The sequence below is a fragment of the Hordeum vulgare genome, chromosome 7H (assembly GCF_904849725.1).
Source record: "Hordeum vulgare subsp. vulgare chromosome 7H, MorexV3_pseudomolecules_assembly, whole genome shotgun sequence".
In the NCBI taxonomy this organism is placed as follows: Eukaryota; Viridiplantae; Streptophyta; class Magnoliopsida; order Poales; family Poaceae; genus Hordeum; species Hordeum vulgare.
This window is the reverse complement of record NC_058524.1, coordinates 34320068-34343890: the sequence shown is the minus strand read 5'-3', so window position 1 is coordinate 34343890 and position 23823 is coordinate 34320068. Positions and strand designations below refer to the sequence as shown.

Below are 23823 nucleotides of genomic sequence, written 5' to 3'. Positions count from 1 at the left end.
GGAAGAATTGGAAGCCTCTGTATTAAATTGGTTTCAGTTCCATTTCAGCCAAGAAACTGTAATGGACATGAATACGAATTTGATTGTTTTGTATGTCAATTGAATTGGCTCATGGAATTTTACCGAGGTTTAAATATGGAATCATGTTTGACACGCACAAACATTACAAAATTGACAAAGTGTATTCACCAACACACTACACAAGAAAATGTATGCATTCATCCAATCTACTCCCTCCGTTCCTAAATATAAGTCTTTGAAGAGATTTTACTAGATGACTACATACAAAGTAAAATGAATGAATCTACACTCTAGAGTATGTCTATATACATCCGTATGTAATCCTCTAGTAGAATCTCTAGAAAGACTTATATTTAGAAACGGAGGGAGTATACATTAGCAGGACACAACAACCATCACCATTTCACATAGTGCAAAATTCATCATCTCATTTCACAAGGAAATATGATGCATAATTAAATATGTACATGGGAATTACCCAACAACAGTAATTTACCATCTCATTTGACAAAAAATATTCATGTTTCACCACCATGTCACATAACCCATAATTTGTTCTCACCTGAAATCTGCCTCGAGGTGATCCAATCTTCAGCCAAATCTGCAACAAGAAACAATGAGGGTTAGCAAAATCTGTCGAACATAATGGATCATCAGATTAACTGAGGAAGAGAGGAGGTGGCTCAGTGGGGAGGGGATAGGGAAATAAGAAGAAAAGGGGATCTCGCAACAGATCATAAATTGGTTCGATGGGGAAGCGGCGGAGGAGGTGGTGGTTTGGTGGGGAAGGAGTAGATGAGAAATTGGTCTGTGGTATGGGGAGGCGGCGCTGAATCAGGGTTAACGGAGGCAGAGTGGTGTCCGACAGGAAGCTCCATGCCATGGCAGAGGCAAGATCTCACAACAAAGGTGATTGGGCACCAAGAGAGTTGGGGAAGGAGATGCGGCGACCGATATGCGGGGGTAACGTTACACTATGTTGATTTTTTGCATTCTTCCTCTTATGCTAGATGGATGGCAAAAACAATTGTTTTGACGTGAAGTTTCATATGCATTGATGGCAATTTTATATATAAATGTTCATATCATTTGGCAAAATATAAATTCTTGCTTTTGTTAGTAGTTCCATATGCATGGAAAATATTACTTAGTTTCTTCCCATTAGTATGTTTGTTTATGAATGGAAACTGTTTGTTTTGGAATATAAGTTTTCCATGCACTTGTGGCAATTTCAACCATCAGATGTTCATATCCATGGCAAATTAGCCACTGTTGCTTCAACCATCAGATGTTCATATCCATATGAATACTCCTGTCAACCTGTAGCGCAAATTCCACTCCAGATTGGGCTAGCAAAAGAACAACAATAGAAGGCACTAAAATTTGTTACAAGACATGTAAACTTCATGCAGATCGAAACACACAAATTCAACATTGATTTCTGATGCACCTTGATGGATTTTGAAACCTATATAGTACATGGTGTTGGTGACGCTCCTCTTTATTTCACTATACACAAACCTGTTATCTCAGAGTTCACAACTCAATCACCATGATCTTCAGAAAGAAAACCAAGAAAAACATACAATTACAACATATGTTTTTTTTTCTGTCCGACTAGCGAAGAATCCATTCATTTGTATGATTTTCAATGCTATTTGGTCTACCAGGACCCCAACAGCAAGATGCCCCTGTTCGATAGAGATGTCCAACGCTATATTCATTTGGGTATTCAAACCTCTCTCCTTCGACGCTTGAAACCGGCAGATGCAGTTAAGTGGTCCTGAGAGCTCTGCAGGGAGGGAGCTTCAGGGACGAACATGGCGCCGTCATACACAGGGTAATGCAAATTCCCTTGCCAGCACAGAGCCGAGGCTGTTGGTGGGGAGGGAACCTCGGGCACCACCCATGGATCCTCAGCATCAAATCCAGGTACCTGGCCAAGCAGATCTTCTGCAAACAGGCCTTCAGCTAGGCGGCACTGTGGTGATCCCCCAGCACTCCCTAGCTTAGCATTGTCACCCTGTCGCGCAAAGGAGAAAGAGATAAGAACTGATGTGTAGATGGAGAGGCGCACACCAGTATGTTGTGAATAGTATTCAATACATTTTACTAAAAGCAAGTCTCCTTGCAAGTTAATTACGCATAAATGTGAATGACACAGAACCTAGAACCATACTTTCACAGAAGTGTAATTAGCCTCAAGCCCTGACAACTGCACAATACTCTTGACGATTTCGTGATTGATTGTTAAAAGGTTACTGACAGTGAATAAGTGTGTCATGAGTCCAAACTCTAGTAAAATGATGATGGCCAGTAACAACTAACAAGCTCACATCTTTAGGAAAAAACAAAAACTGCATTACAAAGTAAAGTAATAAAAAGGCAGAAATCACTTCCACAATTACTGATTTAGAAGTCTTATGCTGAGAGTAATGTTCAACAAATTCTAGTATAGTAACATTATGTTGAACAGTTGAAAAGTCTGAAAACTAAGTCAATCAGCAGTTAGCTTAAATCTGGAAGTTTTACAGTTCACCCGTCAGCTTATAAATTGATACTAGCAGAAATAACTAGCTGAATTCCGCAACGCTGACCTATATCAGGCTAGGTGCTAATTTACCGCAAATAAAGGCTGGAAAGGACTGATAAAAAAAGGCTGGAAAGGTTCCAGACGCTTGCTTCTGGGCTCTGGGGTGAACTCATTTACAGCAACAGTCTAATAATATCACAATAGTAAGGTCCTGAATTTCATCAAGAATCTAAACCATTTATGTGTGTTTTAGAAAGCCCAACTCTTCTGCCATGAAAGAGAAAAATTCTACTCTTTGACATACAAAATAAAAGGAGATTCTGCAAAAACAAATTGATAAGCATAAGATATTACTGAGAACTAGAAAAGACATGCAACACATCTACTGCCTCCGTTCCTAAATATAAGACCTTCTAGAGATTCCACTATGAACTACATATTGATGTATATAGACGTATTTTAGAGTATACATTCACTTATTTTGCTTCGTATGTAGTCCATATTAGAATCTCTAAAAGGACTTATATTTAGGAACGAAGGAAGTATATAAGAATTCACATTTATATAAGGATTACCTTGGAAGAACCATGCTCAGTGAAGCCAAAGTTTGGACCATATTCTAAGTTACTGAAGAATTCGTCCACAGGCCAATCAGGTAAACTGTCTGACCCATTACCGCCTGAGAAAGGTAAGTTGTAAGCTCGGCCAGTATCTCTGTTCATTTGGTTGGATAGACCTGCGGTGGTCTGACCAGAGAGCATAAGTTTTGAATTTCCATCTGACAGGTACTTGGGTGGAGGCTCTGCCAATCTAAGTGCACTGTTGTCGATAGTCCAATTGGCCATTCCGGTCTTGGTATTTGGAGCAGAAATCTGCCTAGAATAATCCTCACTGATTGCATTTTGGCTGGGAATAGATCCACCGATTTCACCTGAAACCAGGACTGTAGGATTTTTCTTTGGCAGGTGTTTTGGTTGTGAATCCACTGATCCACTAGAAGTGTTAACATGCTTTTCAGTAACAGGTGGAACAGGATCGGCAGGATCGAGGCCAACTTGAACTCCTGTCAGCAGGAACCTTTGATGTGCTGAAACAAAGGAATTCACTGTGTGTATAGCAACATCACAATCTCTACAAAGTAGAGCACGGTCCTCCAGGCAGAAGAAGTATCCAGAAGCCTCCTGCAATTAAAAAAAAAGATTCAGATGAACAAAGTTAAGGATAAATAGCAGAAATGACTTGCAACAGGAATCATAGTACAAAGAAAATTATGTGGGTATATCATTCCAATAACTGGGGCATTAGTTGTGCCTTTGAGCATGGGCTTTGCACTATGACCCGTCAACCGAGTATCAAAATACATAATTCAGGGAGACATGATCCACATCCAGGCTATTCAGCCTGGTATGATAACCCAAATAAATATATAGTGCAATACAGTTAGCCCTGTATCTATACAACTATGTAAGATTTAGATCTAACGAACAAGTGTTTGGAACCACAATTGGTTTACTATTGTAGATTATGTCCAGCTAAGCATGCCAGGATTTGTTAGGCATGTGCCTTATCATAACAGATGCAAAAAAAAAAACATTTCAAAAAGGCATTTTTGGTAACCTAAATAAGTATTATATTTTTTAAAACTTCACCGGTGACTGCTTGTGTGAGAAACTAAGCTTGTCATCTTACAAGCAAGGTTTGCTTCTTCTATTGGTGATATAATGGCTGCTGTTCAATAAGACGAGAGGAAAGCTTGTCCAATTTCACTACAAAGCCTATTCAAGTTCAATGGTTTCATTTAAACTAACTGATCTGTACTCTATGTTACCTAGAACCTACATTTTAAGGCTCAACATAAATCTTCGGATTAATTGGCCTGAAATAAACAAGCCCAGAGAAGCTCTTCTATGTTTCTAGTTCATGTGGTCTTTTGTATGCAACACTGTGACCAACTGAATTTTTGGTTCTAAATGTTAGTCCAGTTATAGTAATATTCCACACATTCTAGCCTTACAAAGCAATCATTGGTCCTTATCTCTTTCATAGGGGAACAACAGTTTAAATGCTTCGACACCACAATTTAGGCAAAGATAGAAAACAAACTGACACTGCATGTGCATGCACATGCTCTAAATGTTAGTCCAGTTGTAGTGATATTCCAAATATTCTAGCCTTACAAAACAATCATTGATTTTACTTTCTTTCATAGGGAAACATCAGTTTAAATGCTTAGACACCACAATTTAGGCAAAGATAGAAAACAAACTAACACTGCATGTGCATGCGCATGCTCAGCAACCAGCCAACAAGATGAAGCATGCACGGATGACTGCCACACTTGAGACAGGTTTTTTTTTGGCATTTATCATATTTGTTTGGAACAGGTGAAGTATTCACTTTATGAAACTAGTGAGGTACTGAGGTACGAACTGTAGAACAGCAAACATTGCTACACTCATTTTCCATACTGGTTTCAAATGAGAGGTATGAATTTAGAACCAAAAATGTTACTGTGTTGCTATGTCACTGTATTCAAATTCGTAATTTACCAAAACCAAGTGTCAGCAATGATCTTTCCCCCTTGATCATGGACATCATTTTTCAGTCACTCAGTAACAAAAGATAAATCATGAGTTCATTATTCCCCATTTTCAAAAGCAACAACATCCACCTTAGGTTCATTGCAGAACCAGGGGTGATGTATTTGGATTTGATAAATTACTTACCCTTATAAATAAAAATAGTACCCTGAGAAGGAGTTAGCACTTAGCAGTATTCTTACACTATGTCAACATTTGCAATAACAAAGTCCTTTTTGCAGAACTGCAAACAACTAGCTCCAAGCACGATGTGAATATTATATCTTTAGTTTTCATGTGAATACTATCTGCTTATGGGTTAACCAACTCAAGGTGGACCACTTGAGATAAGAAAAACACTGCACATGGGTTTAACTTAAGAACGCCTCTCCCTCCTCGTGGCACCATGTGGGGCTGTGGGTGGCCATACAAAGAATCTCTTACCCTGTTATACTAAATAACGATGTGCAGAAATACCAAGCATGAAAGAAGGAAGGGTTCGTAATTCAGAATGCCTAGAGACCAGAGAGCAATTAGATAACGCCGATATGGTGGGACAATTTGGGAGGATGAAATTGAGTGGACAATTAATTGGTTTGCAGGGCAAACAGATGACAACCGAGGATACGGCCGCCCTGCGCAGAAAAAGAAGACATTATTCCGCATTTGCAAACGCAACAGCATTCACCTTAGGCTCCTTTCAGAACCAGGGGTTATATATTTTGATTTGATAAATTACTTGCCCCTATAAATAAAAATAGTGTCCTGAGAAGGAGTTAGCAGCATTCTTATAATATGTCAACATTAGGAATAACAAACCTCTTTTTGCAGAACTGCAAACAACTAAACTTCAAACAAGATGTTAATATTATAGCTTCAATTTTGTTGTGAATACTATCTGCTTAGCTTATGGGTTAACAAACCAAGTCAAGGTGGACCACTCGAGATAAGAACACTGCACATGGGTTTTACTTAAGAACGCTCCTCCCTCCTCGTGGCATCACGTGGGGCTGAGGGTGGCCATACAAAGAAACTCTTACTCTGTTATACGCATAACGATGTGCAGCAATACCAAGCTTGAAAAAAGGGCCATGACTCGAATTTCGGAGTGCGGAAGGACTAGAGAGCAATTCGATAGTACAGATATGGTGGGAAAGTTTGGGATGATGAAATGGAGTGGACAATCAGTTGGTTTGCAGGGCAATCGCATGACAATCTAGCGTGCGTGTAGCAGGAAATGAAGACAGCGAGCACAATATGGTTGGTACTGAGATCAGTTAACGCATCTTAACCCTGATCAGCACAGGAAGAAGGTACTAGCTGCCTCGGTTCTAGTTAGATAGGAGCAATTCATAATTCTTTGCCAGCAAGAGCTCGCATCCGAAACTAACTACTGTGGCTTACCCTCAGCTACCGAAATAAGACGGCGCCCGTCCAGGAACAGTCAGTAAGGAATTTCACGGATTGCGCGGCCCGTCCCCCAATCGAGACAGGCGGGGGCGCAGGGGCGGAGGAGGGAGGGAGGGAAGGGGGTGGCGGTGCTGACCTGGCAGATGTCGCACTTGGGCGGCGCGGCGGCGTTGGGCGCGGCGTCGGGGAGGAGCGGCACGCGCTGGTGCTTGGCGGCGAGCCTGTTGGCGGCGTGCACCTCCTCGTCGCAGGCGGCGCAGAGCGCGGCCTCGTCGGCGCAGCAGAGCACCCGCGCCTCCGCCGCCCCGCACGCGTTGCACTGGATCTTCATCGTTTTCCCCGCCTGCCCCGCGCTGCTCTGCTCTCTCGCTCGCTCGCTGCCTCGGGAAAGGGGAAGGGAGGGGGGGGGGGGGGGGGGGGAGGGGGGCGGGGGGCGGGTGGGAGGAAGACGACGTGAGGATACGGTTCGGTGGTGATGTACTGATGTGAGATGCGATTGGATTTGGATTTGGATCTCGCTCGCTAACCGTAACCAGGGCCAAGTGATTAGTTGGTGGGTCTTGTTAATTACTGGTGCGGTGTGGTGTAGAGTCGATGGCGGGCGGGGAAGCGAGTGGTACTTGGACATGGAGTATCTGCTTCCGGGTGAACAGTAAAATCGAAAAAACATTAAAATATTTAAAAAATTCTGAAATTTTTTTAGACCAACTTTGACAAAAGTTCTAACTACATGCAAAAATTTGGCATGAACTAACATTTCTACAAGGCGTGGAAAAATAAACAAAATAGACACTTTTTGACAAAAATTCTAACTACATGCAAAAATTTGACATGCATTTTCAGAGTATCCATTTTGTTTATTTTTCCACGCCTTGTAGAAATGTTAGTTCATGCCAAATTTTTGCATGCACTTAGAACTTTTGTAAAAGTTGGTCTCAAAAAAATTTCAGAATTTTTTCAACATTTTTCGATTTTGTTTCGATTTTACTGTTCATCCGAGCTCAAATGAGCTCGGAAGCACAAAGGCACTTCCGGTGGTACTTTGCTTACTTTATTATCTCTACTATTAAAAGCACGAGAGGTCAGATCTAACTCTCAATCTAGACCGTTTAATTACATCATCAAGGGTCTAAAAATGTCGTTAACGAAACTAACAGTTTTCGTTAGCGTTAATTGCCCACCCCACGTCATCTCGACTCTCGCGGTCAATCCCCGATCGCCACGCTCGCCCGCCTCCTCCTGGTCACCCCGCTCGCCTGCCTCCCCCCCCCCCCTCCCGCTCGCTCGCCTCGCAGGACGTCGTGCCGCTCGCCCCCGCCGGTGTAGCCCCTCGCCGTCTCTCGTGGCCCAAACCGCCGTCTCCCGCCTCCCATCCTCTCTTGCATTGGATGTGTGTGCATGGATTCTGATGCGCTCTCTAGCCCGAGCCACCGTCTCTCTGTGCCTTCCCACGGGATCCTACTGTCGATGCTCGTGTCTTCGAGAGCAACCGACGGCAATGGATAAGGAGATCCAGCGCGAGACGCCGTTGTCGCATCTTCTCCTCCTCCAGCGCACCATCCCCCGATCTCCCGTGCTCCGCCCCGCTCCCCTGCCTGACAGTGCTCCCTACCACCGATGTCGCGACATCTTCTCCTCCCCCACCGTTGAACCTAGGTCGCCGCTACATCCCCCGTCCCCATCGCGCCTCCCCCCGAGCCGTCGGTTGGAGCTCTCCTTTCACCGGAGTAGCGACCTGTCTCACTCTCACTCCCCCCCTCCCTCTGGGTGTGTGTGTGTGTGTGTTTGTGAGATTGCTGCTCCTCTTATCTTCTTGGATTGTAGGTCAGCACTGTCATGGAGTCGGCCGAGATCTCCCACTATGTAGCTTGGATGGAATCTCCAGCAAATCTTGAACTGTGTGTGCTTGAGCTCTCTCTGCATTTGTTGCTTAGGTTCTAGGGGTTTCTAATGAACTCATGCTTCATTCAGACCATTAATTTTTAAGATAAGAGGTCAAACACACTATTTCCTGCCACCTTCACATTTGTTTGCATTTACATTCGGAATATGCTAGCACTTATGCTTATAACTAAATTGAACTGACTATTTGAAACATTTTTATTGAATGTACATATGTGAGAGTTGTGTGTCTTACAACTGGTGGGAATTTAAAGGTGTAGATGAGGTTTCCGCGATTATTCCTGGTGGCATTGCCGTTGTAAGCGATGTATGTGCTTTCTGTGAGAGTAAGGTAGTAATACAACGTCAGATGATGTTGCCTGCCATTGTGTATGTGTTGTTTGGGAGTGAGATAGTAAGAACTCCATATTTCCTACATCAGAAGGAAATCTTAAAAAGAGTATGCATGCACTTGCCCGACTAACAAAGCTTGCACCTAAGAGCAGGCTTGGTTCATGCTCTAGGGAGAGGTTAAATAAATTTCAGCCAGCCACAAAGAATTGCTAATATTGTTGCATTTGACCATCAGCAGATCATCATATATAACAACACTAACAAAGTATGAAATCATAAATTTAGAACGGATTGTATTTCTGATTCAGTGGCTTCGCTACAGGAGGATATGAAACAATTTAGGCGAAAATTGGTTGTTATATTGCATGACTCAGAACTAAACCGGTTGGAAGGAAGTCCACAATTCGCGGAAGCTGTTCATACTATAAATGCATACAAAGATATAAATGAGCATAGTCCAACCAGGCATAACATGGAATCAGAACCAAATAATGATTTAATCAAAGACAAATTACCGCCATGTATCCTTCCATCTCGCATCGTTCCTGAGAACTCACGTGATTTAGTTGGTGAACTATGCACATTCATCATGTCGATCGATGATGTCAAGTGCTTGGAGTAAGACGTCTCATTGAGCAAATTGTAAGTTAGTATCCATTCCTCCTTTTGCATCAGTTCTAATGCAACAAATTATTTCATAGGGAACAATGGGTAGTGAGCTCAAAACATTATCCAATTAGCATAAGTCTCAAGGAAATTCAGGACATACTCAGGACTGAGCAGGCTATGGACCGTAAGTCTTTCAACATGGCAGTACGCATACTTGCATGTGATGAGTTAATGCTATTGAAAGACACACCAGATCACTTCATGGACCTAAAGTTTTGTGTAAGTTACTATTGCAAACACACATCATTATTTTACCTTGTTTCTAAGTCTTGAGTTTACCGAGTCGATGGTGTCCGAATATGCACGGGATCCAAAACTACGCACCACGCCGGACATTCATTCCTTGGTGAAACTTCTTCATGGTTGGCCTGGGCGGACTATAGCATTTCATCATGCAGATGGGTAATATTTGTTCCTTATCTATTATATGTATTGTCATGATTGTTTTTTTCTAATACATATACTATTAGTAGATCGTATTACCACATGCTTCGCTTGATCACTTTATCTTGTTTGTCATCGACCAACATGCCAAAACTGTCTCTATATTGGACTCCCTTGGCAACTATGCCTCCATGGAGCTTAAGATGATTCAGGACCTTAGATATGCATGGAAACTCCAGAAGATCACATTTTATTTAAACCAACCACTCAAAGTAGTGCATCCCGAATGGAACGATGATATTTTTTATTGGCGTCATCGATTACCAGCTTTGCTCAATTTATCTCCTCTTAGTAGGATCAAGACCTCCTAATTGGACAAGAATCCAAAAAGAGAGCCTTGCCTCAGTGGTTGGACATGTGGTTGTACAACCCAACGACCCAAGTTTAATTTCTAGAATTGTCGTGTGATGCACACGGAGTTTTCTCCCATTTACTGAGGCGACTCGGGCGCCCTATATAAAGTGGCTGGATGCATCTTCCAGATGCAGAGGCCGGGGGTCATCCTCCTTTTCTAAAAAAAATTGGAGAAGAATCCCCATGAATTTCAAGACCTCCTCTTCTTAGAAGTTTGGGGAAGACTATCTCCCAAGACCTCCACTTCCTTTCTCATAATACAGAACATCACCTTGTTGTCTTATATCTATTGTTTGTTTTAAAAAGGGCATCACACGGAGTTTTCTCCCATTTATTGAGGCGACTCGAGCGCTCTATATAAAGTGGTTGGATGCAGAGGCCGGGGGACATCCTCCTTTTCTAAAAAAATTGAAGAAGAATCCCCATGAATTTCAAGACCTCCTTGATAACCCACAAGTATAGGGGATCGCAACAGTTTTCGAGGGTAGAGTATTCAACCCAAATTTATTGATTCAACTCAAGGGGAAGCCAAAGAATATTCTCAAGTATTAGCAGTTGAGTTGTCAATTCAACCACACCTGAAAGATTTAGTATCTGCAGCAAAGTATCAGTAGCAAGGTAGTATGATAGCAGCAGTAGCAACAGTAACCAGTAGCAGCAAAGTAACAGCAGTAGCAGCAATGTAACAGTAGCAGCAGTGATAGCAGTAGCAGCAAAGTAACGTAGCAAGGATCAGTAGTAAAAAGCTCGTAGGCATTGGAGCGGTGAAGGATGATTATGCCGGATGTGATTCATCATGCAACAGTTATAACACGGAGAGATAAGTAACTAGCTCCCGTTCGTCAATCTAATGTAGGCATGTATTCTGTATGTAGTTATACATACTTAGGGAAAAGAACTTGCATGACATCTATTGTCCATCCCTCCCGTGGCAGCGGTGTCCTAATGGAAACTACAGGATATTAAGGTTCTCTTTTTAATAAAGAACTGGACCAGCGCATTAACACTTGGTGAATACATGAACTCCTCATACTATGGTCATCTCCGGGAGTGGTCACTACTAGAAAAACAGTTTTTAACGACGATATATGTGGTCGTTAAATGTCGGATTGTAGTCGTTAAAGGTCATTAACGACCACAATCTGCTGGTCGTAGTAGGCTCCATCGTTAAAAGTATAACGACCACATAACTTTTGTGGTCGTTATTCTTGTAACGACGGGATGTTGCGTGGTCGTCAATTCCATGGAAATAACGACCACAATTGTAGTATTAACGACTATTTTTGTCGCCGCTAATAATGTAATCATGCTATAACCAATGTATCATTAGCGACCACTTTCTTCACACTTTGAAATCCTTCCAAGCCTTCTATATTTAGTATAAATTTCGTTCAACAATAACTTTTACAGCATCCAACATTTCAATATTAACATCCACATTAATATAGAAAGAAAAGAATATGAATTTAAAGGATCATGGCCTCTTTTATTAATAGAAATACCAATATTCTCACATACAATTCTGGAATCAAAATATCCTTTAAGAAAGTTCATGTTGGCTTCCACGAGAACTATCACTTATTGATCTACCAAATACAATACGCTTAATTTCTGATACTTCTTGCACCATGCCATTGAACTTTTCTTCAAGCACTTGGGTCGCTTGCTCACAAGCTTGTAGTTTAGAAACCAATTCAGGCTTACTTAATGCTGGTCCTTGCAAATCTCTTGCGCTGATTCCCCACATACATATCTGGGGATAAAATACCATTGGGAAATTACTAACCCAAAACACTCTCTGGAACAACCAATATAGATGTTCATTAACACCAAAAAAATCAAGTAACAACCAGTAAATATTAATGATTTATAAGTCAGCACATATAAAAGAACTAACAAAGAGGAACAAGTTTGCACTATATTATGATTTTAAGCACAGATTAATTGGAATATTTTTTTGTCTAATTCGAGCAAAACATAAGTTATTTTGTTTCTTGGAAATAAACCTTTATGGTAGTTGTTATATGCCCAGCTATTTTGTACACATATATCCAACAAATTAATACCAAACATTATTCTCTATTTTAAAAAAATACCATTCTCCTCAAGAGTAAGTGACATACATACCTCAAAACAGCCTCTTAGCTTTTCTTTGCCACCCTGGGGGAGAAGAGGAGCTTGTAAGTGGGGAGCATACAAAAACAGAGCACGCCAGGAGACATCAATTTTTGAGAATGTTCAGCTTACAAGAAAAACTTACAATTACCTCGTCCCGGAGCGTCTAAAGTGGCAATCTGCTCTTCGGATTCTACCAAATTGAATCAAAAGAGAAAAAAAAAATACAAATCTAGGTATACAATACTATATATTGCAAATGATATATTTTTAGACGTTATTTCTCAATAATTAGGCAATGCTTACATGGACACATCTCCAGATGTAGGACTAAGAGTCAATAGACCATCCATTGACGAGGTCATTCTGAAAATCAAACTTGTTAAGTCTTGTTTTCAGTTCAAACAAGCCAAAATTATTAAATCATGTACGTATAAGTTAAAAATAATCAGGAGCCAAACATATCGTTATCACTTTCAGATCAGGCAAGTCAAACTAATGTATGTGCTGAAAAGTGTATGCACATACCTAAATCCACACACATCTCCAAGCATCCATTTGCAAGACTGACGCCATCACCTCCACAAAGCTGCATCCACGTTTACATCTTCAGTTTCAAAATGGAAAAATCTAAAACAAAATTGTCGAGTGAAGAATTTAGTTAGTTAATTACCTGGTACACGGCAGCCTTTGCACGTCCCGACAATGCATGTCCCCGATATCTGCCCTGTGCACGGCATGCCATAGACTACAACCTGAATTCAGCCTCTGTTTTCGCACTGAGCAGTAGTTGCATTCTTTCTCCTTCCTAGACAGCCGCGAACATATTGGCCGCCGCCTTCCCCTCCCATCTAACGTCCTGAACCAAGAACGGCTGGGAAACCATTAGTGATCCACTCCAAATATCACCAGCCCACTACGAGATACGGCCGATGCGTTAGCAGCACTAACCCCATCACCGAGCCAGATCCGACAGATACAGTAGCAGAATTGGCCCCGTCACTGACCTAGATCCGATTGATGCGGTAGCAGAACTGACGTCGGCATTGATCCTCTGGATCCGGTTGTGTTGCTCATCGAGCATCCGACCAAGGATGAAGCCTACTGCTCCAGTCGCATGACCTCGACAACGAGCGTATCTGGGTCGGTATCCTGCGACGAGGAGGCGAGGGGACGATGTGGGCATCCTCCGCTCATGGCGGTAGCGACGCCATGGAGCGTCTCAATCTGAGAGGGATGCGCCCCCCTGGTTTACCTAGACGTGAGACTATAGAGATACTTAGACGTGATTGTTATTTACCTCCCTTTTTATCTCCCACGTTTTATCAGATAATTACCCTAATTACTCTAAAATAATAATATCAAATATATGGAGTAATAGTTAATCAACAACAGCGACCAAACCAACGACTGGCATATCCATCGTTGTTGGGGAGGTTTCGTGGGGTTAGTTTAAACGTGGGAGTAGCACATCGTATTAATAACAACCAAGACACATTAGCTATTGGTCGTTATTAGCTTAAATTCTAGTATGCTATTGTCACTCTGAGGTTGCCGGGTCATAACACATAGTATGTGACTACAACTTGAAATATAGGATCTAAAACACACATATATTAGCGACAACATAATAGGTTCAGATCTGAAATCATGGCACTCGGGCCCTAGTGACAAGCATTAAGCATGGCAAAGTAGTAGCAACATCAATCTCAGAACATAGTGGACACTAGGGATCAATCCCCGTCAAAACTAACTCGATTACATGATAGATCTCATCCAACCCATCACCGTCCAGCAAGCCTACGATGAGATTACTCACGAACGGTGAAGAGCATCATGGAATTAGCGATGAAGGAAGGTTGATGATGACGATGGCGACGATCTCCCCTCTCCGGAGCCCATAACGGACTCCAGATCTGCCCTCCAGATGAAGAACAGGAGGTGGCGGCGCCTCCGTATCGTAAAATGCGACGAACTCTTCTCCTTGATTTTTTTCTGTACGAAACGGACTATATAGAGCTGTATTGAGAGGCGGTGGACCTTTGTGGGCCCCACAAGCCTGCCAGGTGCGGCCAAGGGGGGCCCGCGCCTGGTGGGCTTGTGGGCTCACGGCTCCACTTCCTCCGCTGATTCTTGCGCCGATATTTTTCATAAATTCCAGAAAAATTCTCCGTAAATTTTTAGGTCATTCCGAGAACTTTTATTTCTGCGCAAAAACAACACCATGGCAATTCTGCTGAAAACAACGTTAGTCCGGGTTAGTTCCATTCAAATCATGCAAATTAGAGTCCAAAACAAGGGCAAAAGAGTTTGGAAAAGTAGATACGACGGAGACGTATCAACTCCCCCAAGCTTAAAGCCTTGCTTGTCCTCAAGCAATCCAGTTGACAAACTGAAAGAGACAAAAGAAAAACTTTGATGAACTCTGTTTGATCTTGTTGTTGCAACTATGTCTAACTCATAACCAGAATTTTAGCAAGATCACAAGCAAACCACATAAGCAAATAACATCTAGGTCTCACGGTAAACTCATATCAATGGCATAATCAACTAGCGAGCAAATAATAATAAGTCTCAAACGTCAACACTTCAATCAAAACAATCATGAAGCAGTATGAACAGATGGTATCTCGCTAGCTCTTTCTGAGACCGCAAAACATAAATGCAGAGCACCTTCAAAGACCAAGGGTTGACTAAACATTGTAATTCATGGCAAAGAAGATCCAGTCACAGTCATACTCAACACAGTTAAAAGCAAAGCATAAAAATGACACAGGTGCTCTCTAATTGGTGCTTTTATAAGAGAAGGATGACTCAACAGGAACATAAATAGACAGGCCCTTCACAGAGGGAAGCATTGATTTGCAGAGGTGCTAGAGCTCAAGCTTTGAAAACAGAGATAATAATTTTGGGTGGCATGCTTTCATTGTCAACACAATGACTAAGAGTTCTCACCATCTTCCATGCTACTCATGCTATAGGCGGTTCCCAAACATAAAAGTAAAGTTTTGACTCCCCCACCACCAATCAATCACACTCCACGACTAGCCGAATACTCGGGTGCCGTCCATACCAACATCAATCCTGGGGGAGTTTTGTTTGCAATTATCTTCTCGATTTGAGCATGAAATTGAGAATTCCAATTATCGGCCCCTTTCTCATGAATGATAGCGAATAAACACATATCGAGGATAACACGCCTGGCATGGAAGATACTGATAGCCCCCTGTCACCACATGAGCGGTTCGGGCATGCAAAACAGATTATTTCTTGAAGGTTTAGAGAGTGGCACATGCAAATTTACTTGGAACGACAGGTAGATACCGCATATAGATGGGTATGGTGGACTCATAAGGAACAACTTTGGGTTTATGGAAGTGGATGCACAAACAGGATTCCCGCTTAGTACAAGTGAAGGCTAACAAAAAACTAGGAAGCGACCAACTAGAGAGCGACAACAGTCATCAAAATGCATTGAGATTAACTAACATTGAGTGCAAGCATGAGTAGGACATAAATCACCATGAACATGAATATCATAGAGGTTATGTTGATTTTGTTTCAACATGCGTGAACATGCGCCAAGTCAAGCCACTTGAATCATTCAACGGAGGATACCATCCTATCATACTACAACACAGTCATCTCAAAATTCATGTTGGCATCCAAGGAAAACCATTATAAGCTCCTAGCTAAGTAAGCATGGCATCAGCAACTATGATCTCTAAGTTTTCATTGCAAACATGTTTCTCTCACAACAAAGCTGAATCAGGCACGATGAGCTAGTCATATTTACAAAAACAAAATAGATCGAGTTCATACCAGCTTTCCAGGCTCAGTCACTTCATCATAAATCGTCATTATTGCCTTTCACTTGCACGACCGAATGATGTGAACAATAATAAGAGTGCTCGTGCATTGGGCTACGCTGGAATCTGCAGGCAAACACAAAGGAGAAGACAAAGTAATATGGCTCTATGACAGCTAAACAGGTATGCATGCGAGAGCCACTAAACATTATAACCATTATCTTCTACCTTGACCCAAAGAAAAAGAAAACTATTTACACGGGAAAACTCCCAATAAGCAAAAGAAAAAAAAGAAAAAAAAATTGGGGTTTCTCAAACTAGACAAACACACGAAAAGAAAACGAGAAAAAGAAAAATAACCTAGCATGGATGATACAGTGGCTAAGTGTGAACACCGACGAACAAAGTGAAAGCATAAGCAAAAATGTGAAGTCGGTGAGAAACACGTATTCCCCCAAGCTTAGGCTTTTGGCCTAAGTTGGTCTACTCCCATGGAGGGAAATAACCAGCTCCTGGGTACTCCGGAGTGGACTGAGGATGCCACTGCTGTGTGAGCTCCTCTGGCTCCCACTGATAAATTGACGTCTGGTACTCGACTGGTGGCTCGGGCACGGGCACCTGTGGTTGGGCTAAGCCCCAATATGCGTAGATGTCCAAGGGCATAATAATGTACCTGCCCGCATGAAGATTGAACAAAGAAGGAGCAGGCAAAGTAATAGTCTCACGAGTACCCTGACTAAATAACAGGTTATAGATCATCCTTCTATTTATATCTCTATCAAGAAAGTCATGGCGAACCGTGCTATCATAATCTAGATATCTCTTAGGAAGAAGAATCTCTTCTTCCTCGTCCAGTCTAATAGGTATCTCAAAATGTCTGGCGAGACGGGTAGCATAGATACCTCCATAGACAACACCTTTAGAACGGTTCATGTTCAACCATTGAGCTACTATAGCGCCCAAGCTATAAGTTTTATCGTTATAAAGGGCTTCATGCAAGACCGCAAGATCTGGGGAGCTAAGGGACCCAGCTTTCCCACGGCCAATCAAACATTTTCCCACAAATAATGAGAAGTACCAAAGCACGGGAAAATGAATGCTAGTATCTCTAGCAAAAGACACTCCTCTCTCCTCTCCTACAGCAATTGTATCGATGAAAGCTTCCAAGTCTCGTGGACGAGGTTCATGAATATCCCCAACAAAAGGCAATTTGCAAACATTGCAAAAATCCTGGAGTGACATGCGTTGGGGGATATCATAAAGTTTGAACTCAACCATAGGAGGATTCTTCCTCGGATAGAAGTTAAAGCTCTGTACGAAGATATTAGTGAGGAGGAGGTATTTCGATCACTTATCTTCAACGAAGGCGGTAAGGCCTGCGTTGTCCACCAAGTGATAAAAGTCCTCACAAAGTCCGGCGGCGCGTAAGAACATATCGCTTGGCTACTCACATGCTTGAACTTCTGCGACTCGAGGGACTAGATACTTGAGCTTCTTCTCACTTCCATTATCCTTGGGGCCACGGCTTGAAGAGCCTCTTAAGAACCTCCTCATCTTTTCCCTTTTCTATCTCTGAAATTTTTTGAAATTTTTAGTGACTCTAAGGAAAAGTGAATAAGGTTCAACGAAACTCGTAGCAACTACTCCAACAAGTGCCTAGAAGCCATATTACGCATCAAAACTACTTGGGACCAGCTAAAATTAGCATGCAAAGCTCAAGAACATGGTCACCAAGCCAACAAAAATACGCGAAGTATAAGGCACTAGAGCAAAAACTAATTGGACCAATGGAGGAGTCACTTACCAAGGAGTAATTTCCCCAAAACAGTTCAGAGAAAGGTGCTTTGAGCAAGGAGATCGAAAGTCCGAGCAAGAGGAGCAAGAACACGGGTTTGAGCTGTGAAACGATTTTTTCTGGAGGTAGGAGAAGCAGATGGGAGCTAGAATGAGTGGAGGGGGTGCACGTGGGCCCCACAAGCCAGGTAGGCGCGGCCAGGGGGTGCCCGCGCCTCCAGGGCTTGTGGCCCACTGGTGCAGCCCCCAGACTAGCTCTTCGTCTCAGTATTTTTCAAAAATTCCAGAAAAAATCATACTTCATTTTCAGGACGTTCGGAGAACTTTTATTTTCGGGGTACTTTTCCACAGGACGCTAAAATAGAAAACAGGGAAAACTAAATTAAACCTGTCATTTTTCTTCTAAGCAACCGAAGATGAAAGCTTGGAACAGAGGTTTGTGACTCCTCGATTCATCCATCTAATGGTCATCGAAAGAAATCCATCAATGAGGTTGATCAAGTCTTCTCGACAAACCTTTTCGAATCACAAAAGAGAACGAAGAATTTCCGAATAGTCACTAGGTCACCTCCATGGGGATGTGTATCTCCCCAACAAGCAAATCATACTTCATCTTAACAGAAGGTATAGGGCATTCAAAGCTCCCAATAAGAATCGATGAAGTTTTTTCGATAGCATTGATGCAATGTACTCGATATTGTTTCTTCGGAAAGTGCACTATATGCTCATTAACGTTGACATGGAAAGTGGCATTGCCTTTGTTGCAATCTATAACAGCCCCTGCAGTGTTTAAAAAGGGTCTTCCGAGGATGACCGCCATGGCATCGTCCTCGGGAATATCCAAGATAACAAAGTCTGTTAAGATAGTGACGTTGGCAACCACAACAGGCATGTCCTCGCAAATGCCGATAGGGAAAGCAGTTGATTTGTCGGCCATTTGCAGAGAAATTTCAGTGGGTGTCAACTTATCCAGTTCAAGTCTACGATAAAGAGAGAGGCATAACACTAACACCGGCTCCAAGATCGCATAAAGTGGTTCTAACGTAGTTTCCTTTAATGGAGCAAGGTATAGTGGGCACACCAGGATCACCCAGTTTCTTAGGAGTTCCACCCTTGAAGGTATAATTAGCGAGCATGGTGGAAATCTCAATCTCAGGTATCCTCCTCTTATTAGTCACAATATCTTTCATGTACTTAGCATACAGAGACATTTTGAGCATATCTGTCAAACGCATTTGCAGAAAGACAGGTCTAATCATTTCAACGAATCGCTCAAAATCCTCATCATCCTTGTTCCTGGATGGTTTGGAAGGAAAGGGCATGGGTTTTTGAACCCATGGTTCCCTTTCTTTACCATGCTTCATAGCAGTGAAGTCTTTATTATTGTATCTTCTATTCTTAGGCGGTGGGTTATCAAGATCAACAGGTTCAATCTCCACATCCTTATCATTGATAGGTTGAGCATCATCATGAACATCACTATTGATATGATCATTAGGCTCATGTTCATCACCAGATTGTGTTTCAGCATCAGAGACAGAGGCATCGTTTGAACTCTCAGGTGTAGCAGCAACATGGTTGCTAGCGTGCAGGTTCCTATCATCTTTCTTCTTTCTAGGATGACTAGGTGCATCAGTGCTAACTCCTTGAGAATCTTGTTCAATTCTCTTCGGATGACCCTCACGATACAAAGGTTCCTGGGTCATTCTACCGCCTCTAGTGACGACTGTGACAGAATTGTCATTCAACTCATTGAGCAAGTCATTCTGAGCTTTAAGTATTTGTTCTACCTGAGTAGTAACCATAGAGGCATGTTTACTCAGAAGTTTAAGATCATGGACATTTCTATCCACACGAGCACTTAAATGACTAAGCATACGAGCATTCTGTTCCAATTGTCTGCTAACATAATCATTGAAACTTTGTTGTTTGGCAACAAAGTTATCAAATTCATCTGGACATAAGCTAGCAGGTTTATCAAAAGGAATATCACTCTCACTGAATCTACGCAGAGAACTTACTTCTACTACCTGTATCGGGTTATCAAGACATGGATCTCTTTGATAGGTGGTAGAATTTTGACATCTTCAGATTTAATGCCTTTCTCTCGCATAGATTTCTTTGCTTCTTGCATATCTTCGGGACTGAGGAATAGAATACCTCTTTTCTTCGGAGTTGGCGTAGGAGGTGGTTCGGGAATAGTCAAAGCATTCTCATTGCACAAGATGTTATTTAGTAGAATCTTGGCTTGTTCTACAGTTCGTTCCTAAAAACACAACCAGCACAACTATCTAGGTGGTCTCTGGAAGCATCGGTAAGTCCATTATAGAAGATATCAAGTATTTCATTCTTCTCAAGAGGGTGATCAGGCAAAGCATTCAGCAGCTGGACGAGCCTCCCCCAAGTTTGTGGGAGACTCTCTTCTTCAACTTGTGCAAAGTTGTATATTTCCTGCAAGGCAGCTTGCTTCTTATGGGCAGGAAATATTTTTTAGAGAAGTAGTAGACCATATCCTGGGGGCTACGCACACAACGAGGAGCAAGAGAAGTGAACCAAGTCTTAGCATCATCCTTTGGCAAGAAAGGAAACATCTTGAGGATATAGTAGTGGCGAATCTTTTCCTCACTCGTGAATAGGGTAGCTATATCGTGCAGTTTGGTAAGATGGGTTACAATCGTTTCAGACTCGTAACCGTGAAAAGGATCAAATTCGACCAGAGTGATTAACTCAGGGTCGACAGAAAATTCATAATCCTTATCGGTCACAAAGATAGGCGAAGTAGAAAACTTCGGGTCGTATTTCATCCTAGCGTTCAGAGATTTTTCTTTCCACTTGCGTAGTAATTTCTCAACATCATAGCTATCCTTACACGCAAGAAAAATCCGCATCTATCTCTCCCTCCATAACATAACACTCAGGCATATCAGGCAATTCAGGCATAATAGCAGGTTCTACTTCAATAGTATCAGTAATTTCAGAAGTATCATCACATCTAGCAGCAACTCTAGCAATTTGTGCATCAAGGAATGCACCTAGTGGCAAAACAATATCAGGCATGACATCATCAGACAAAGCAGTATCAAGCATAGCATCATCATAAGCATCATGGGCAGCAGAAGTAGCATCATCAAGCACAGGCGACATATCAAGATTTCTAGCAGGAGGTGGTGTCGCAAACTTACTCATAACGGAAGGTGAATCAAGTGCAGAGCTAGATGGCAGTTACTTACATGTCCTCGTAGTGGAAGGCAAGACTTTAGTTCTTGGATATATCGGATTCCTCATAGTGACCAGCAGACGTAAATCCCAAGTAACTCAGAGAATATAGATGTGCTTCCCCGGCAACGGCGCCAGAAAATAGTCTTGATAACCCACAAGTATATGGGATCGCAACAGTTTTCGTGGGTAGAGTATTCAACCCAAATTTATTGATTCGACTCAAGGGGAAGCCAAAGAATATTCTCAAATATTAGCAGTTGAGTTGTCAATTCAACCACACCTGGAAGATTTAGTATCTGCAGCAAAGTATCAGTAGCAAGGTAGTATGATAGCAGCAGTAGCAAAGAGTAACCAGTAGCAGCAAAGTAACAGCAGTAGCAGCAAATTAACAGTAGCAACAGTGACAGCAGTAGCAGCAAAGTAACGTAGCAAGGACCAGTAGTAAAAAGCTTGTAGGCATTGGAGCGGTAATGGATGGTTATGTCGGATGTGATTCATCATGCAACAGTTATAACACAGAGAAATAAGTAACTAGCTCCCGTTCGTTAATCTAATGTAGGCATGTATTCCGTATGTAGTCATACGTGCTTAGGGAAAAGAACTTGCATGACATCTATTGTCCATCCCTCCCGTGGCAGCGGGGTCCTAATGGAAACTACATGATATTAAGGTTCTCCTTTTAATAAAGAACCGGACCAACGCATTAACACTTGGTGAATACACGAACTCCTCATACTATGGTCATCTCCGGGAGTGGTTCCGGATATTATCACTCCGGGGTTGCCAGGTCATAACACATATAGTAGGTGACTACAACTTGCAAGATAGGATCTAAAACACACATATATTGGCGACAACATAATAGGTTCAGATCTGAAATCATGGCACTCGGGCCCTAATGACAAGCATTAAGCATGGCAAAGTAGTAGCAACATCAATCTCAGAACATAGTGGATACTAGGAATCAATCCCCGTCAAAACTAACTCGATTACATGATAGATCTCATCCAACCCATCACCGTCCAGCAAGCCTACGATGAGATTACTCACGAACGGTGAAGAGCATCATGGAATTGGCGATGAAGGAAGGTTGATGATGACGATGGCAACGATCTCCCCTCTCTGGAGCCCATAACGGACTCCAGATCTGCCCTCCAGATGAAAAACACGAGGTGGCGGCGCCTCCGTCTCGTAAAACGCGATGAACTCTTCTTCTTGATTTTTTTTCCAGACGAAACGGACTATATAGAGCTGGATTGAGAGGCAGTGCAGCTTTGTGGGCCCCACAAGCCTGCCAGGCGCGGCCAGGGGGGCCCGCGCCTGGTGGGCTTGTGGGCTCACGGCTCCACTTCCTCTGCTGATTCTTGCGCCGGTACTTTTCATAAATTCCAGAAAAATTCTCCGTAAATTTTCAGGTCATTCCGAGAACTTTTATTTCTGCGCAAAAACAACACCATGGCAATTCTGCTGAAAACAACGTTAGTCCGGGTTAGTTCCATTCAAATCATGCAAATTATAGTCCAAAACAAGGGCAAAAGAGTTCAGAAAAGTAGATACGACGGAGACGTATCACTCCTCTTCTTAGAAGTTTGGGGAAGACTATCTCCCAAGACCTGCACTTCCTTTCTCATAATACAGAACATCACTTTGTTGTCTTACATCTATTGTTTGTTTCAAAAAGGGGCGCTTTATTGTTTGTTGTTGGATCTAAGTGTTCCTCTTGCATTGGCTTTTACTATGAGATATTTGGTTGTGGATTTTGTCTTGGGAAGCACTCTGCGCCGGCGCACCGACCCAACTGTTGGGTCGGTCGACCTGCAGCCGTCAGATCTGCCCCTCCCGAACCGTTCGACCCTGTCGTCCCCAATCTCCAGCACGCGCACGGGAAAAGGAAGAGGCCTGCCTCGCACGCGCCGACGCCCTAGCACGCACCGACCGCCTCGCCTCGCCTCCTCACCGCTGGTCGCCCTCACCGTCGGTCGCCGCCTCGGCCGCCCGTCGAAGCACCATGGATGCAGCTCCACGACTCAGCTCGTCTAGACCGCTCACCGCCCCGGCTGCCCCCGCGCTCCGGGACTCAGCTCGCCCACCGTTCCCTGCCCCCGCTGCTCGCCGGCGCACTCGCTGCTGCTCATACCCGTCGGTCTTTACCTCATCGGTCGCACCTTCCTCCCTGTGTTGCAAACGTTGGAAAAAAAGTTTCAACCGTGTATAGAAAAAGCTTCAACCGTTAAGAAAAACAGCTTCAACCAAAAACTTCAACGAGGGAAAGTTGCAAACGTTGACAGAAAAAGCTTCAACCGTATATGGAAAAAGTTTCAAACGCCACTCCGGCTGCGGCATCTCGCATGGTCACTCCTTAAAAAGTTTCAACTGTGTATAGAAAAGCTTCAACCGTTAAGAAAAAAAAGCTTCAACCAAATACTTCAATGAGGAAAAAGTTGCAAACGTTGACAGAAAAAGCTTCAACCGTATATAAAAAAAGTTTCAACCGTAGCCCCCGCTGCAGCATCTCGCGTGGTCACCTTCGGTCACCGCCGTCAGGTGCAGCGGCTGCAGGTGAAGAAGCCGTAGCGCTTGCCGACAGCGCCTGAGGTTGCAGGGGGGAAGGGGGAGAGGAGGGAAGAAGAAGAAGGAGGAG

General features: G+C 42.8%; 1 protein-coding gene across 1 annotated transcript; it reads right to left on the bottom strand.

The window, feature by feature from the left end:
- Positions 1 to 1403: 1403 nt before the first annotated feature.
- LOC123409739 (B-box zinc finger protein 22) lies at positions 1404 to 6987 on the bottom strand. The gene is made up of 3 exons (XM_045102600.1): positions 6680 to 6987; positions 3130 to 3735; positions 1404 to 2044 (listed from the first exon to the last, which is right to left on the bottom strand). Exons 1-3 carry the CDS (start codon positions 6872 to 6874, stop codon positions 1754 to 1756), a joined length of 1092 nt encoding a protein of 363 aa, XP_044958535.1. The 5' UTR covers positions 6875 to 6987; the 3' UTR covers positions 1404 to 1753.
- Between the last annotated feature and the right edge of the window lie 16836 nt (positions 6988 to 23823).

Bases quoted from the DNA above. Each gene is read 5' to 3' on its own strand.
- LOC123409739 (XM_045102600.1), bottom strand. From the start codon at position 6,874: ATGAAGATCCAGTGCAACGCGTGCGGGGCGGCGGAGGCGCGGGTGCTC. The intron at 3,736-6,679 runs GTCAGCACCGCC...TTTTAATTGCAG, and splicing joins CCAAGTGCGACATCTGCCAG to GAGGCTTCTGGATACTTCTT. The intron at 2,045-3,129 runs GTAATCCTTATA...TTTGCGCGACAG, and splicing joins CTGAGCATGGTTCTTCCAAG to GGTGACAATGCTAAGCTAGG.